We start from the raw sequence: 17,312 nt of genomic DNA on the forward strand, positions 1-17,312 counted from the left end.
GGCCAGTTGTATCTCTTTGGAAAGGAATGCAATGACAGCAATCTTTTTAAAAGATTGGTTGTATTATGTGTGTATTACAGCTACAAAACACTTAAAATCGTAATAACTCTACTGTAAGCAGTTACTGACTGACTGCAAGTGTGAGGTATTTTTTAGTCTTTATCAGTCTTGCTGCTCTCATGTGCAGCTTTTTACTTCTTTTAAGTGGTGGAGGAGTGAAGAGGGTATTTTGCTGTAAAGCAAACAGTGAGGGAGCCTAGTCCCTAACTTAAATTTTTTAAAAACAGGAAAAGTGACAAAGGTGAGGGATAAAAAGCTCTTAGTTTTACAGAAGACAATGGCAACCGTGATCAACTAGTTTTACATTTGGCTTATTTTGTTTTTCCTTAAAGAAAAAACTTCATTTGTGTCCATAGTTGGTGAGATATTTGGATTGTTGTTGGATCAGAGATGATTAGAAAAGAACATGACAGAGTTCTGCATGTGTTACAGCTGCATATGTGGGAGCAGCAATAGAAGACCATGCAGAGCTGAATGTTAAGGACTGAATATTCTAAAAGGCATTTTTTTGAATATAGTCTGCAAAGAGAAGTTAGATAGGAGGCAGGGAAGGGAGGAAGTTTCTAGCTCTACTGTAATGTATTCTGCGTTACTGCTTGTAGGTCAGTTTTTTATAACAGCAGAATAGACTTTGAGAAGAAACTTATGGCAACAATAAACATTAAGAAAATTTGACTGGGTATTAGTATCAGTTAACTTGCTATATGATTGTGATCCTGCAGGTTGTATAGCAGAGCAGACAGCAAATTATTTGGAAGTAGGTGTGCTATGAAGTATGCACATTAAAGTGTTTCTTGTCCTGGTTTCCTAGTGGATGCAACCAAAATATGGTTTGGGTTTTTGGTTGTTTTTTTCGTGTGTGGTTGTTTGTTTGTTTTTTTTTTTTAAATACCTAGCAATATGGGCAAGCTGGCAAGTCTTGAGAGGCTTAACTAGGATTGCACAGTGGAGCAACCTAGCTGTGTGGGCATGGCAGAGTTACACCTAGGGAGAGAGGTGCTTTGGGGACAGGCAGAATGCCACATAAAAAGCACAACAGTATTCTTTGTGTTTGTTTATGTATATTAAATTTCTTTTGCAGTGCTTATGGAATCTTATCTTTTAATTGTTTTGAGTTACTCTTTTTTAATAGACTGGTCACATCAAAGTAAATACTAAGGCAGTAGGGAGGCAATGGTGGTTTTGACAACTAGTTTGGGCGCAGCCAGATTTTTGATGAAGGTATTGTACATTTCTGGCAGCTCGGACAAAATTAAGGTTACCTGGGAATATATATGTGTTCACTTTTCCATTGACTGTGCCAAATGGCAGATATACTTTTTAAATTTAATGTAAATTCCTTATTCTATACTCTTATACCCTTTTAAGAATGTCTGACACTTCTCAAAAAAAATATACCTTTGTAGACTTGTGAAGTCAGTGAGGATGACTTTACATTTTAATGTAGGAGATAAAATTATCATTGTGTGAATAATTAAGCTTGGGTAAGCTTTCTTTTCTAATTCAGTTGTGATAGTAGTTCATGTTTCCATGTGTTTGTCACTACCCCTTTGACTGGAATTTACCATTTCTACAGGTGTGCCAAAGGAGCAGTTTCTGTGAAATTTTTCTGATGTGCTGAAACTTTTAATCTAAGGTGATTACATCTGAAGTGAGGTGGGAAGGGAAGGTCTTGCTTGGATTACTATTGATTGGTGAAGATGGTAGCAGGTGATAGAGAACTAGAGGTGATGACAGATACTGAAAATGGTATTATCTTCTACTGATGTGGATGGATTGGGAGGAGAGTAGTTTATGCTTCATACTGTCATCTGCCAGCCCGAGATCAGGGTTTGTCTGCATTCTGTCAGTCTTCACTTACGTATGTTATCCTGCTGCTGGTGCATTCCTTACTCTGTGGATGCTCAATCTAGGTTAATAGAGAACGGGGCAAAAGTGTAACTCAAAACATTTCCTAATAAATATTCCATTTTGGTGAAGAGGCAATTTTAGAATTCTCTCTTGTGGTCTAGTAAGCAGTTCTGAGAACCTGCAGAATAAAATGGCTAGAAAGGGTTTTGTAAGATTCACACTGGAAAATCTGGGAAGCACAGATTGCACAGAAATCCCCTCCAGTGTTATAAAGAAGACGAGTCTTCCCTTCCTCAGAGGAAGAGGTAAGCTATTAATTAGGATATTTCCAACTTCTTACTCCTTGAAAATCACGGTGTAATGTTTCATTTATCTAACTTTAACACTGCTTTATTTTAAGGAAACAATTTTAACTGCTAAATTTGCTTTTGTTTGCAGGCTTGTGGTAAATCTTACGTATAGACATTACTTTTAACTTCGGCCTTAAAATCAACAGGGCAAGTTGTAAAAACCCACTTCTGTTCCTCAGGCTTTTGGGCAATGAAGAAAAATAAGAGTTTGTGATGGCTCTGCAGTTATTCAAGAAAAGCGTTTTTGTATTCTAAGTACTTTGTGTCCTGACTTGTATGCATCCTCTCTTTAGTTTGCTGGAAGACAAATCTGACTGCAATACGTGTTTAAACACACAGTGTTGTCCTTAATAGCTTGCAGTTTTCCTGTTCTCCATGCTTGACAATTTCCTGTTTACTAAAAATGAATATATATTGCTATGTACCTAAAGTAATACCCTGTAGCATTCTTTTAACGCTTTCTTTGGTTTTGTGACAAACTTCACAAGAAGTAGGCTACTAATGTACAGTGCCCACCGTCCGTCTCGCCAACCTGTCTATAGTCTTGCACCTGACCTGTAAATTCTTTAGGGCAGGGATTTTCTTCTGTTCTAGGCATTGAACAGTTATATATGTGAACTTAAATCCTGTTGTGTTACAGTAATTCAGATGGTTTGGAACTCTACCTGGATTTGATTTTTTTCTGTTTTGTCTTGAGGTAATCTGGAGCTTCTTTTTAAAATAGTGTTAAAAGCTTTTGAAGGTTTTGAAAGAAACCCATGATTAAATATTGTTACTTGTTCCATCTTTGTTTCTAGTAAAATCTTCATCAATTTCTTACTAGGTGGGAAGATAAGATTGCTGGTCTCATACTGGGGCTTAGACCAATGCTGTGGTTGTTTTCTGTAACAGAAAATTAAAGCAATAAGGACTGGCTGAGGTTGTGTTGCTGCATGCAATGTCCTGTACGAACAAAGCAGATGGCATTTTATGCCTTGGAAAAAAATCTTACAGTTTAAACAGAAGTGGCAAGGCATAGAGTAGGGAAATGTTTAGTTCATAGTACTAAATTTTATTTCCTAAACTACTTGATTGCCCATTCATTTTCAAGAAAGTTTACTGTACAATATGTGCATGTTTTTGCAAAATCTTCTTTAAGAGTAGCTTTTGATCCACTGTATTTATTTAAAAAAAAAAAAAAAAGGAACCACGACTTGTATAGAATTTCACAGCAAAGTTATAATCCATTCTCTTGGTCTTAGTCTAGTGGGTTTTTCCACTTACTCCCTTCTTCTAGACTGAAGTCAGTTTTGATTTGTAAAGATCTTATGCAAGCATTTGAGTCCAATAGTTGTAAGCAAGCGTTATCTTAAAAATCTGTGAGTGATCCAGACCTTTAACTTTTTAGGAAACTATGCAACTAGAAGATACGTATTATTTATCAAAGATGCTCTGTTACTCCTGTTGCTTTAGATGTAGAAGTAACATTTTAAAGTATTTTTAATACTTTTGTGCACAATTGCTTATGCTTCAATTACTTATCCCATACAGTGATGGGACCAGAGTTTGAAATTTTAAGTTGAACTAGGAGAATTATCAGAAGTGGTTAAAATAGACATTAAAAGAAGATGTTGCCAGTCTAATTCCATAAGTATAAAAGGTTTATCTTTTGTCTTTCTGGGTTTTGGTCTAAGTGTGTTAGATGTGTCCCCCTGAAATAAATTCTAGATTGATTTCTTTTTCTTAGTAAGAGACACAGGGGAATGAAGGAATACTTTTAATCAATTACATATATTAATATTTGACTGTTGATAAAAAGGAGATCGGAATATGAACCAAGAGAGGATGAAGAACAAAGAAATGAGTAAGACAGCATCAAGTATTTTGGACAGAGGGGGAGATGAGGGAATGAAATCAGTCTTTGTGGGGTTTTTGTTCAAGTTCTTAGTAAAGAAAAAGTAAAAATACTTCAGCATCTTTTTACTGAAATCTGTCTAAGATGAATAAATGTAAGCGCCTTTATCTTAAATAAATTTATTTTTACACTTTAACAAAGCATTTATGAACATTTAGAAATTATTTAAAATTAGTCAAATCAAATGACAGTTGAAACCATACAAGTTTAGAAGCCCAAACAAGTGACTGAAGTGCTAAACCAGATGCGACAGCAATAACTTTTTTTGCAAGTGCAGGTATGCCCTGAATTTTTATTCAATATCTTCATCTCAATGACAGGTTCATTCAGATTTTAAAAGTGAATGGACGGACATGGCAGGAAAGCTTTTCTTTAAACCACCTGTAAAGATGTGTTCTTTCTGATCAGAAAATTAGCAGAAAGTTACTAAACTTCCTTCACTGTGTATCGAGTACCTTTAAGATCAACATATGCCCCAAACTGGTATTCTGAATTTTTTTTTTAATCACAGGTTATTTCTGAACATAAATAGGTATAAGCGCAATTTTACCCTCACACAGCAACAGCAATCTTCTTATCAGTGATATCAACTATTATTTCTGCTAGTAAAATGCAACATCAAGAATCTGAGCAAACTCAAATTTAATAATTCATAAACTAACTTGTATTTCTGTGTTCTTCTGTTTGGCTGATGAGGCTGCATTTCAATGCAAACCAATGCCTGGAAATGGTTATCGCATCATAAAGATCAGAATTTCCTTTGGAGTCTATCTTAAAGGTGGAAATACAAAATAAAATTGACTTTAAAGCAAAAAAAAAAAAATCTGTCTAGCTAATTAACTGATTTAGTGTCTAGATTAGAATAATCAAAAAGCAGTGAGGAAGCATCTGAAATTGCAGATGTGGAACCCAAATAACGAAGTTTAAGTTTATAGTCCCTAAGGTAGTAGGAAGTCAATATAATAGCAATTAGGGAAGAATGCAAGTGTGACTTCTTAGGTGGTGGCTATAGTTAGTGCTAGAATATAAAGGCTGCTGTATTAGCTGAGATTAATTACATGGTCTGTCTCCCTCCCTTTGATTTGAAAAGGGAAAGCTGCTTATTTAGGCCGTTACCTACAGCTGATGAGCTCCAAGAAGAGCGAAACCTTTTAAGATAGGTCCTGTAGTATTGGCCTAACAATCTTTAGAGTGGCTTGCTTGCGTTCACGTTTGTGCTTAAGCTACAAGTGTGATCAAGAACCACAGAAATGCGTGGTCTAGAGTCATCAGTGGCTGAACCTGTTACAGCAAGTCAAGGGGAAAACAGTCATTAGGTTTTACTTTTTATTTATATCGTTGGCTCTTATCCAGCCAGGTGTACATATATAATGCATGCATGCATGTGTTGTGGGTGTGGGAGAGAGCTTTTAAAGGTAAGGAAAAGGGAGAACTGTGAAACAGAAGAATGGAATATAAACAGGAAAAGAAAAAAAACCCCACAAGATAAATAAGAAAAATGTTTGAGTTTATGGTGCTATTGAAGATATTTTAGATGATGACTGACTGTAGAATTCTCCATGCTTATTGGTATGGAATTTGTAAATCAGCTTTTTTCTTCTGTCATAGAGGTTATTCATGAAGCAATCAGTGTTATTGTAGCTACTGAGAGAGGGAGAAGGTGAATGGATAAAGGGAAATGGTAAACTTTTTGAAGGTTTGCATCAAACATACTCAACTGTAGTTTTGTAAGGTACTATTACCTTATGCAATTTTTGTGCTTTAAGGTGAACATTACTTTGCAACAAGTATATGCAAATAACTGATAGCATTTAATGATTTTTTTCTAATATTACTTAATAATAATTAAACTATGTTTCTTTAGTGAATATTTTACTGCAGTAAATAATTCTCTGCTGATTCTCAACATCGCAAATTTAAGTAATAGGCATCTGGAACTTGAGATTAGTCTTCCCATTACAGTAAAAAAAAATAAATCCTTTTTTATATATGTATATAGACATATGGATATATACACAAACTTGTGTAAGTAAAAATAAATTATCATTATAATATTAGAGTGTCTCGGTAATTTTCAACTGCCTCAGCCTCTAATCTGAATACTTAGAAAAGCAAGTTGAGCACATGCATTATGACTGAAGTAGTTGAAATTGGAGCAGGTTGTGGCTTACTTTCGGTATCTCTGCAGTTAAATCAGCAAACACAATCAGCATGGTGTCAGGTGCTGGCTGCAGCAGTATCTTCAACTCTTAAACTTTCATTTCTGATTTCAGCTTGAGCATGCTTGACTGTTAAGACTTCTAGACTGCAGTCAGTATTGGTACCTATCCTGACTTCTCTGGCACATAAAAGATAAACTCTTTGCCAATACTGGGTTCATCTTACTGATTTCAGATTTTCTTTCTTAAAGTTGCTGCCTCTTGACATAAAGCAGAACCATATTCTGTGGAACAAGCACCATTCTGACTTTAAATTCAAGCACTGTTCTATCACTTTGGGGAGGAAACTGTGTTTCACTGAGTCAGACTTGTGCAGAGCACTTGTGCACTCTCTTGCAAGTTTTCTGTACTTCCACCTTAAGTGGTGACTGTAAATTTAGCCTGTGCTGTCAGAGCAAGAACTGACGAGAAGACCAAAACCTGTGGAGCTAACTTTTGCTTCCAGTTCTCCATGCTTATCAGAATCCTTGAAGGAAAAAATGCAGTAGGTTGAACCTACTCTTGGTCCTATCCTTAAGTGAACCAAGAGCTGTCGTAATGCAAGTGTCCTTTCTGGATTGCCAAAGGTTACAGAAAGCTTTCTGAGGAAGAGATACCAATGGAAATCATCCAGGACAGACCATGTAGACTCACTGGCACATCACCATGACTGGAAGCCGAGTGATGATACTGCTTTTGCTAGAATAGCAAAACAGGGTGTCCATCAAGAAACACTTGTGTATGTGAAATTCACATCTTTATCAGATTTTAGGTTTTCCTCTCTAGAAAGACTGGTGGCAATACAGATGGTTTGTGTCCAGGTGTATTTCTTTAAGCACTGGAGGTATCAGCCTTTGGTTGAATTGTGTGTTATTAAAGCTGAAGAAATTAAATTCCAGTATCATTCTTCAGTTATTTATATGTACACCAATTCTACACTTTTTGAAAATCTGCTAGTCTTAGTACTTGAAGCAATGTCTAGACCTCTGATTTTTCTTTCAATTCAGTTGTGAGTACAGTATTTACTTTGACAATGACTTCTATGTCTTTTTAGCAGCAAGAGAGAAAACAGGTTTGTTTTATATCACACAGTATCGATTTCTAATTTGAAAAAACACTGGAGTGGGGAAATGGGGAGGAAAAGAAAAACAGATGAACTCATCTTACTGCTAAGAATGCCTCAGTATAGGGTAGAGGTAAGAAAAACATACCTTTCTACTCTAAGAGCAAGGTTATGTTTTTGGGGTAGAAGGCAAATATAGCTAAAGAGTTAGAGAAGTCCTTGTAGGCACCATCCCCAGGTTACACTGTTGTACACTGTTGGTCATGACAGTGACAATCACGAATGATAACTGACCAGAGGGTGAAGAGTGAGGTCTCTGCTGAAGGAAATCACATTAAAAATGCAAGCCAATTATTAAGATGTTTAGAAGGACTCTGTTAGCAATTGACTTTCATCTACTCTTTTATTGTCCACTGTAGAGGCATATGAAGTTATGCAAATAAAGGGGTGAGAGAGGGGAGAGGATAAACAGGCAGTCCTAGGTTTGTGTGTCTGCTCCTAGGCTCTGAACTGTCCCTCAGGATTAGTATCTCGATGCTTTAGTATAGTTCTGTGAAAGCTTCAGACCAATGCTCAGTCATGGTCCAAAAAAAAAAAAAAAAGCTTAATAAATGTTCTTAAAAATATTCTTAATGTTCTATTAAGAGTATTAAGAGCCTTTTAAAAAAGAGGACAATGTTATTCCTGCTGTATAAAGCAGTGGTGTGCCTACCTATTGAATACTCTGTTCTGTTTCTCCTTCATCTCTGAAAGCAGATGGTGGAATAAGAAAAGGGATGGTAGAAGATGATAAAGATCAATCATAAGTCTGAGTGATTTCTATGCGAGAAACAGCTAGTCACCAGATTCTTCTGCCTAGAAAAGAGACGATGTCTGAGGATTGTTTGTGTCTTGTCCGATACAGAAATGAGTGGAGGCAGGAGGAAGCATAAAATGGAACTAACCAGTCATGAGTCTAAAAGAAGCAGAAAGATGATGAGGAACTGTACTTTTGGTTTGACACAGTGTGCTCATTCTTATGTTTCTATTTAAAATAAACAAACAGAAACCACACCCCTGCAAATTTCGAACGGTGCAGAATGGAATTTTACAAGTTTCTTGTCATACAGAAGAACCATGGAGAAGAGAGAACTCGGTACTACATTTTTAACCCTGGCCTTTAAAGCAAAATCCAGCCTTTTTGGAATAATTAAAGCATAACATCTCTGAACCTAATTAGAAATATAGAGTTTTCTGTGAAATTCAGAGGTTTTGGATTTCTAGCTTTATACAAATAGCAAGAAGTATTGTCTGGGTCTCAAGTGCTTGGCTTCCAAGAAGTTGAAGTATCTCTGCTGACAAGTGAGGCTTTTTTTTGCTGCAAGGACCTTTTAGGGAACCTTGCTTTTCTGTGTAATTATTCTGAGGTTCAGTGGCAATTTAGAGTGGGGGAAGGAAGAAAGTGGATTCTTTAATTAAACACTACTAATCCCAAGTCCTGGTATCTTAATGCATAGGCTCTTTCAGTGAACTTTACCTTTGAGGTGCTCAAAGGGTATATGGCAGGAGGTGTAAGGGAAGAAGAAAGAAGTCATTAGGCCTAGTCCACAGAAAACAATTGTACTGTCTAGCATTAGAAAGTCTGACTGGATGGAGGTCGGGCATTTTGTATTGTGGCCAAAACCACAGAAAGCTGTCTGGCATTTTTGGTATTTGTCTATGCAGTTTAAGACCACGCTTAAAGAAACACTGAAGTTAGGATTTAACATTTCCCTTTCAGTCTTGGCCATTTCCCTTCAAACACATGTACAGTGTTTACTGTTGTTTTTCTAAAAGTCCGATTAATACTTAGGGTAGTTTTATGTTAAAACTCCATCCTAATTTCATCTTCTGAATACATAATGACTCCTGCATGCATTCTTCATCTGCAAGTTCTAATGTTTGTAGGCATTTGCACTTTCAGGTAGCATATAGCTACCTGTACCAAAAGCTACAGGAAAATGAAATGCATTTTATTCTCTATTTCATGAATAGAGGAAAACTTAAATTCATAGTTACTTTATTTTGGAAAAGCTGGGCGTTTTTTCTGCTGTCTGTAGCATTTTTGATCCTTACCTCTCATCTTTCAGTTTGTCCAAGTCGAATAACGTTCTGTGTGTTCTGTGTTGCTGCTCATGGCCATTCCAGTCATTCCTTTGCAAAGCCATGATCCCCTGTTCATCTTTACTTCTCACCTCCTTGTTCAGCCTGTTGTGGTTTTCCATCCTAGGCTTTTCCTAGTAACATGCGCATTAATTGCTTTAGTCACCCCTCTTTGTTTGACCTTTCCTTGGCTACTCAGCTTTCTTGATATACGTGTGCTGATTTGGACTCATAGGAGCACAAAGTGTATCTGGTACAAGGAATGACAAAATAAGCTGAGATCCCTCAATGTGGAAGAGGGGCAGCTGGGGAAGAGATGTGTTGGAGAGCTATAAAATCATGAATGTTGTGGAGATTATGGGCAGTAAAGGGACAAACACACAGGCTCACGGCGGAAAGGGCTGTTGACGGTTACTAAAGACAGAGAATCACTTTGGCTTGGGAAGTCTTGGCACTGCAAACTTTGGGAACTTGAAACGAAGTTCTTGAAGTTTTTCTGTATGCTTGCCCCATTCTTGTATTCTTCCTTGCACATCTGCTTTGGGTTCCTTTTGGAGACATGGTACTGCATTGGCAAGCTGGATTTGGCCCAGTAGCATGCTGTTATTCTTTTAGTAGAACTCTGCAATAAAATAATTAAGGCTTTTAAGCATGACCAAGCATGTTTCTTCTAAATCCCTCTTTAGCATTTCATCTGAGTTCTTTTAATGACTCAAGTGCAACACACTAGGTCTGGGTCACTGTTACAGAAATATTAAGGTCCAAAGCTGACATTTTGTGAATGTAGAAGAACTTTTGTCTGTTGACGGTGTAAAGTATTGACAGTTTTAGATGCATGTTGCTGCTGTCCTTTGTGTAGCAATGTAGAGCCTGGTTACTGCAGGCATGGACCTGGGACTTCTTCAGCATAGAGTGATGATATAGTGTATGCTGTATAGTTAGCACATTCTAAAATGGTAGCATATGCTAAAGAGCACAAAAATACGGTACTGTTCTCTAAGATAGGCGTTGGTCTATGTGTACCGCTTATCCCAAGCATTGCTGATCTTTTGGGGATTTGTTGGGGATTTGAAGAATGATGAAATAGATACCAAGTGTTTACAAGCAGCTCATCACAAAATGTGAAGGGCGAAACTGGATGAAAAAAACCCTCTTAAGTACCTGTTTAAACATGTAGTGTGATACTGGAGAATCCCCAATGCATTCACATTGTCCTCTGTTGGTACATAAATATATTTGAGCGTTATTTTTCCACATATGTCTATTGTAAGGTGAGCATCCATCTTGAGAATTTTTTCCTGCCTTGTCATTTCAATCCATGCATGTTTCTTGGCTCTTTTCTCATGCATTGTGCCACAAATGTTAAAAAAACAAACAAACAAAAAAACCCCACCAAACAAAAAAACCCACCACAATGCACAATCAGCCAAACGAAAATAAAACCACCAAAAAACCAAACCAAACACCTCCACCCCCTTCAAACAAACAAAACCAACCAGACCAAAAAACAATGCAGAACAAACTGCAGTTTACCTTTCTTGTTTTCTGATGTTGAGCACTGTCATTTGCATCCTTAGCATAATTGCAGTTATTCTGGTTTTAGTTCATTCCCGTTTTGACCTTGAGATAGTTTTGAAGTGCAAAGGTGAATATAGACTTTCCATCTTTCTCCTTCCCAGCTTTGTCAGTAAGGGATCCTTCTGTATCTGATTATTTAGGCTCTAAAAACAGATTTGTCAGTTATTCTAATAGATCTTATATGACTAATGTAATTTCCACAACTTTTCCATATACCTGCCGGCTTGTCTCTTCTTTCTCCACTCTATTTGTTTTTAGAATGTGTAAATCTCTGGCCCAGAAAGATCATTTCCTAGATGTTTGCCCCCTCACAGATAATAGCAGGAAAGAATCAGCAAGGAGAGCCTCTGAATCTAAATAGTAACATTTGATTTTTTTTTTTTTTGGGGGGGGGCAGCAGATACAGGATTGTTGAGCTGTTCATCTAATGAAAATTTCAAATCTTTTTCTCCCTTCAAGAAAGGCAAGAGACTTGGAGGAGGGCCTGAGGTAGCATTCCTTAGGACATGATTTTCCTGAGACCGTACCTGAAAAATCTGTAGAAGATAATTCCTGAGCTATGCGTTGATCAGGCTTTGTTGATGTGTCCCTGCAGCACCTCATAATCATGGAGAGACCAGTTTACTTACGCAGATCTCATTTCAAGGACATTGCTGAACAGATAACTCACTCATTTGCTTTGCAGGGAACATGAAGGGTAATGCTAGCTCCTTTAAAATTTTAAAAGTGTATATCTTGGTCAATCTAACCTATTTAGCTATGAATTATGTATGGTAGTGTTCTATGATCATGGTCCATGCAGCTTGAATGACCTCTTAAAAGACTCAAATCCTGACACTTGCAAGGCAGTAAAGTGTCTGTAGAGAGAGATTGATGTCATGGTAATAGCATGACTTTAAACGTACATGTTACCACAGAGCAGCAAAACTAATTGCAGCCCTTAATATACAGTATTAGTCTCATACCCTGCTTCATCTCTGCCTTTAGCCCTTTCCTCAGCCCCAGCTGTGCTACTTGCACAGCCTCTCCAGTAGTGGTGGTGAACGGGACCGTCCGGTGTTACCGTATGCTTTTTCTTGCCTGTTGGTAGGATGTCTCTGCCTTCTGTGAAAGCACGGTAGGAGGCCTCTCTTGTGGGTTTAGCTGAAATCCATGGGCTCTGGTAGGTAATCGCTAGGAGAAATGACAGTTACGGTATCTCTAGTATCACTTTATCTTGTGGCTCTGATGCAAGGCAAGTTTCCCAGGGACTGGTTCCAGCTTTGCAGAAAAATGAGATTTGCTTGGAAGTGGGGGCTTAAGAAAGTGGAATGAGGGACGCATGCACCCAAAGCCCAAGGACAAGAAGATTTAGTATTATCATGAGTATTTTTTTGATGTTACAGAAGATTCAAGTGGTATTGCCCTTTATCTCTTGATCAAATAGTCTCTACTAAAAACAATTTAAAAGATCAAATAAGTAATCTACCCCTTGGAGTCCATCTGTTGTGGAATTTAGAGAGGCACTAGCACTTGAAATAAAGCTAATTACTGGTACAGTAACTGGCATTCTTCGAGATGACATACGTGTTTTATGTGATGAGGAAATAAAGAGAATAGTAGTTAGTTCCAAAAACCACTAACCTTGGGGCAGCGTATGAGGATAGCTGGAACTTGTGGGTGAACCAAATGAATCGCACAGGCAAATTTTCCCAGTGCCCAGCTCTCTGAACACCTGCTTCAGTCTACACTGAAGTACAGCTTGAGATAATGCATTGTGAAGAACCTTGGCTGAGAAGATAAGTCACTCCATTGCATATAAATATTTAAATTAATAAATTAACTTATTTTAGGAAGCTGAAAAAAAAGAAACTTTTACATATCTGCAAAAAATGCCATTGAGGTTTTTCCTTTAAAAAAAAATAAAATACAGAAGCATGTTGGTTCCGAGTCTATGGTTTTCTGAAGTAGGCAAAAATAAGCAAATAAAGTATATCTGCAGATTCCTTAATACCACTGTACGCTTATTTTCCTTTTATGAACAGTGAAGAAAAAAGCTTTTGGTGGCTTTCAAGATGAATGTGTTGTGAGATCTTCAGTAGAGAATAATTAACAGGCAATGGACAACTGCTGAGGGAAACTGTTAATCAGAGAGTTTATATTAAGTGCCAAGACATGACTTTCTTTTCCTTGGTTGACATTTAAGCCTAATGAAATCTGTCCTGCCATGTTGCATGAGGGTGAGCTGACTAACTCCCTTAGAGTTAGATCCTGGTGTAATTGTAGAATAATTGTTTGGTATTTTTGCTGCCCTTTTTTTTTTTTTTTTTTAGACAGTTAAAAAACATATTTAATGAGTTGTGAACCTGGTAACAAAAGAACAATGTAATGTAGTAATTTTAAGTGAAATTTTACACTGATACTGAATTAAGTTGCTTTTTTTTTTTTTTCTGCTAGAGTTCACTGAAATTTAGCATCTGTCTTTTAGGACTACATAATGAAGTAATCCATAAGAAGTACTAAATTGTCCCTATGCTCCCTTACCTTGGGTATAACTTCCACTATGTTGCTGTCACTTCTTTAATCTGTTTTCCTAAGAAAGGGAGGCCTGTGTGTCCAAACTGCATGGGTTGTTTTTCTTTCCATCTTAATTACATATAAGGTCTTTACTGCCCTGACAAATATGATTTGACCCCGGGCATCAGGTTTCAAAGTTTCACCCCCAAACCCAACATCCTCACAAAAACCCTAAGCAGGGAAGAGGAGTATTATTAATCTCTGTCAGCCAGGGAAAGGAATGTTATAAGCTTTCTCGAACACCAAAGTCTCTAACATGCAAATCCATAGGGCTCTGCACTTCATTGGCTCAGCTGCTCACAGAGAGGTCTTGCTTGCTTTGTATTTTGCAAACAAAATCTCTTTGAACAGAAAGCAATTCTTTACATGATATTGCTGTGTATATGTATGCAGCTCTGAGTTCTGCAAACTTAAGATTAGCAAATAAAAGGTTTAGAATTAATGTTTCCTGTGCTGTGCACCGCTTTAAAAGGCATTAGCAAGTCTAAAGTGTATCTTTCTGTTATGGAATATGATCCTTATGAAGAGATGTTTGTCCTTCTACTGGTCTTTTCATTTACAAAATATAATCAAACTGTTTCAATTGAGGTATAACATAATGTTGTTCACAGTAAGTTGCTCTTGTAACAGAAATTCTAGCACAAACAGTGTTTGCCATTTTTGTCTTCAGAATGATTGAGGAGAGTGGGAAGAGGAGGAGGACAATGGCAGAGAAGAGACAGCTGTTCATGGAAATGAGTAAGTAAGAAACTCAAAGACATAATGTCACTTATTCTTTACTGAGAGCTTTGCTTTGATAGTTTTACCAGATCATTTACATCTTGTTTCCACGAGACCATTACCTCATCTACTGAAAAGTATCCTGGGTGCTCCTGGGTGCTGGTCAGGAGAAGAATACAAAAGGCGGGTCACAACTGCCTAAAAGGTCATTCATTTCTAGGTTTTGTGAAGCTCCTTTTTTAAGGAACATTGACATTTCTCATATATGGCGATATCTAAAGTTTGTGGACAACTATTAAATAATGACAACAGACTGAATACCTTTTAACTTACCAAAAAAAAAAAAAACCACAACCCAAAACAAAACCAAAAACACCCAAACAAGAAACAAAAACCCAAAACAAAAGTTGCACCACAGTGCTAGTGTGACTCAGAAGAGAAACCGTTTGAGGGCTTTGAGGGGTTGTTTTTTGTACAGGACCATTCTCTGAAAGAGAGGCTGTAATTGTTACTAGAAATCAAATGTCTGTCCAGAGATAACATAATTTAAAGAAATGAGACATAGCCTTTTAAAAAGATATGTGCAGTTAGAAGTAAAAGACTCTAGGTCTGCATGACATCATGTTATTTTACTTTTCTACAGGAACACAGGACTGAATGAAATTCCTAGGTTAGGCAAGCATGTCCTATAATTCCAATTATAGGCTGATGAAGGTCTGCCTTAAAACAGTAGTATAATCATGCTGTTTTGTTGAAGGAATTCCAAAGTAACATTCTTTTTGTGATTTTAAGTGTCTTAATGTCAGGAACAGTTTCATTCCTGGCTAATTTATATCTGCTTCCTGTCATGTAAGACTGGTCTTGGATGGCTTTTCTTCCTATCTTCCCAGCTTGCTTTGAGTTTATAGTTGTGTCCCTCTTAGGCTTGTTCAGCATATGGCACAAGCTAACTCCTGTAGTCTCCCTGCTGTACACCTCATCTTATGTTCTTCTCTGCCTCTATTCAGTTTTACTTGGGCAAAGGTGAATGAACTGTGCCTGATATCCTGGATGAAGTCTCATTAGAACCTTTTAAAATGACAATAGGATTTCTCCACTAGAGATGCTTTGACTGGTGCATCAGAGTATTATATTTGCCTCATCACTTTGAAGTGGTGTAGTTATCCTGTGATCGTTTAGTACAGAAACTGACTTGCTGTTTTTTAGCTTCGGCTAAATGGTTAAAAATATTCAGAAGTCTTCCAATTATCTTTATACAAGGTGTCTGTTTTTGCAGCTGTGGTTCTTGCTGTTCATTATCAGTGAAAGTGCTGGTGTATAGGCAGTCCAAATTGCCTTTCTCTGTAAGGCTTTTTAGCATATCAGTATGAGAAATCTAAGGTTTTCAAGCTTCACCTGTCCTGCGGTGGAATATTTCACTATAAAGTGAACACATAAATGTTTTCTAGGTGAGCTTCATACACAGAGTAGATGTGCGATGTGTAAAATTGATGCTTTTGGTGACCATTTATTGTTGGTCAACATACAAATTTGCTGAAGTGTTTAGATAATTGCTTGTGTGAGACAAGAGTAGACCTGGGCATTCACCCATACTGGGCATGCTACCTCAGGATGCGTTTGTTGGTTTTGTAGTACTTATGGAGCTGTCTGACAGGCAAGAATTCTGTGCAAGCTATTCTAATTTCTCTGAACCACAGAATACATATGGAGCTTATCTTATGGAATGATATAAAGAAGATGGAGACAGATTTTTCTCAGCCCAGTGGCAGGATACAAGACAATGGGCACAAGCTGAAACACAGCAAATTCTGTCTGAATGTGAGGAGAAGAAAAGACCCACAAAAAAAAACCCCAACATTTTTACTGTGAGGGTGGTTGAGCACTGGGAGAGGTTGCCAAGCGAAGTTGTGGAGTCTCCATCCTTGCAGATATTCAAAACTCAACTGAATGCAGTGTTGGGCAAATTGTTGTAGCTGACCCTGCTAGAGCGGGGAGGTTGGACTAGGTGGTCTCCAGCAGTCCCTTCGAGCCTCAGCTATTCTGTGATTCTGAGCTGTATAGCCTGTCTTGAAAACACATCCCATTTTATCTTCAGATAGTTTAGAAGAATGACCTTGTTGAAGCTTTTGTGGTAATGTGACACAGGAAGACAAGAACAGAATATGGATGACTTTTTGTTGTAGTTTTTGCATGTAGCTGTTAAATGATCTTTTTATATATATAAAAATATACATACATCTATATTTTATATAGATTTATATACATATATTTTATATAGGCAAAACGTTTTGTGAAGACTCACAGTCTGTAGAAATGTTTTCTGTGGTTTGAAAGATAGAAGTATACACCCTAACTGAGAGTTTTGAAAGAATATTGCATAGAAAATACAAAATGAGCTATTTTATTGTAGCCTTGGATCTGAATACTCCAGCTTACGTTACCTGGCCAAGTACTTTCCTGAAATATATCAGAGACTTGTTTTCTAAAGATGATACTGTGAAATAATCCACTTAAATTTTTTGCACCATACCATCAAGCAGAACGCTCCTCAGATGTTGGCTAGTCTAGTGCCACTCTTAGGTAAGCCGTCATGGGGAGCCTTGGAGGTCAGCCTGGTCACTGATCTTATGAGAGGCTTTTCACCTCACGTTCTACGTCAGTGATGAAGAGAAGTAATTCTTTTATGTCACTTTGAAAACACAGTGCATAGGTCTTTAAGAACAAGCAGATGCTTTAGCATGTGTGCAGATGCTTTGGCATTGTGTTTGTGAAATTGTAATGAAATCTCTAAAAGACAGGAATACTTTCTTAAATATGCAACTCTGAGTCAGTGGGTGCATACACAAAGGTAATTCAAATGAGGTATTTGCAAGTTGGTTTCTGAATTCAGAATGTAGGAGGGAATAAGTTACCACCTTTGA

The 17,312-nt window shown here is 37.3% G+C and overlaps 1 protein-coding gene across 9 annotated transcripts in view; it reads left to right on the top strand.

Moving 5' to 3' along the window:
- Positions 1-17,312, top strand: part of DTNB (dystrobrevin beta) — a 213,018-nt gene that overhangs the window by 2,905 nt on the left and 192,801 nt on the right. For 8 of the 9 annotated variants that reach the window (XM_049818389.1, XM_049818391.1, XM_049818392.1 and 5 more), the window contains exon 3: positions 14,342-14,409. In XM_049818389.1, coding sequence (XP_049674346.1) covers positions 14,343-14,409 — 67 coding nt within the window. In that variant the 5' untranslated portion in view covers position 14,342. Of the gene's footprint in view, positions 1-7,007; positions 7,035-14,341; positions 14,410-17,312 lie in introns of those variants that run through there. The other variant, XM_049818390.1, reaches the window with a different exon arrangement.

This window comes from Accipiter gentilis, chromosome 16 (genome assembly GCF_929443795.1).
Source record: "Accipiter gentilis chromosome 16, bAccGen1.1, whole genome shotgun sequence".
NCBI classification, from domain to species: Eukaryota; Metazoa; Chordata; class Aves; order Accipitriformes; family Accipitridae; genus Astur; species Astur gentilis.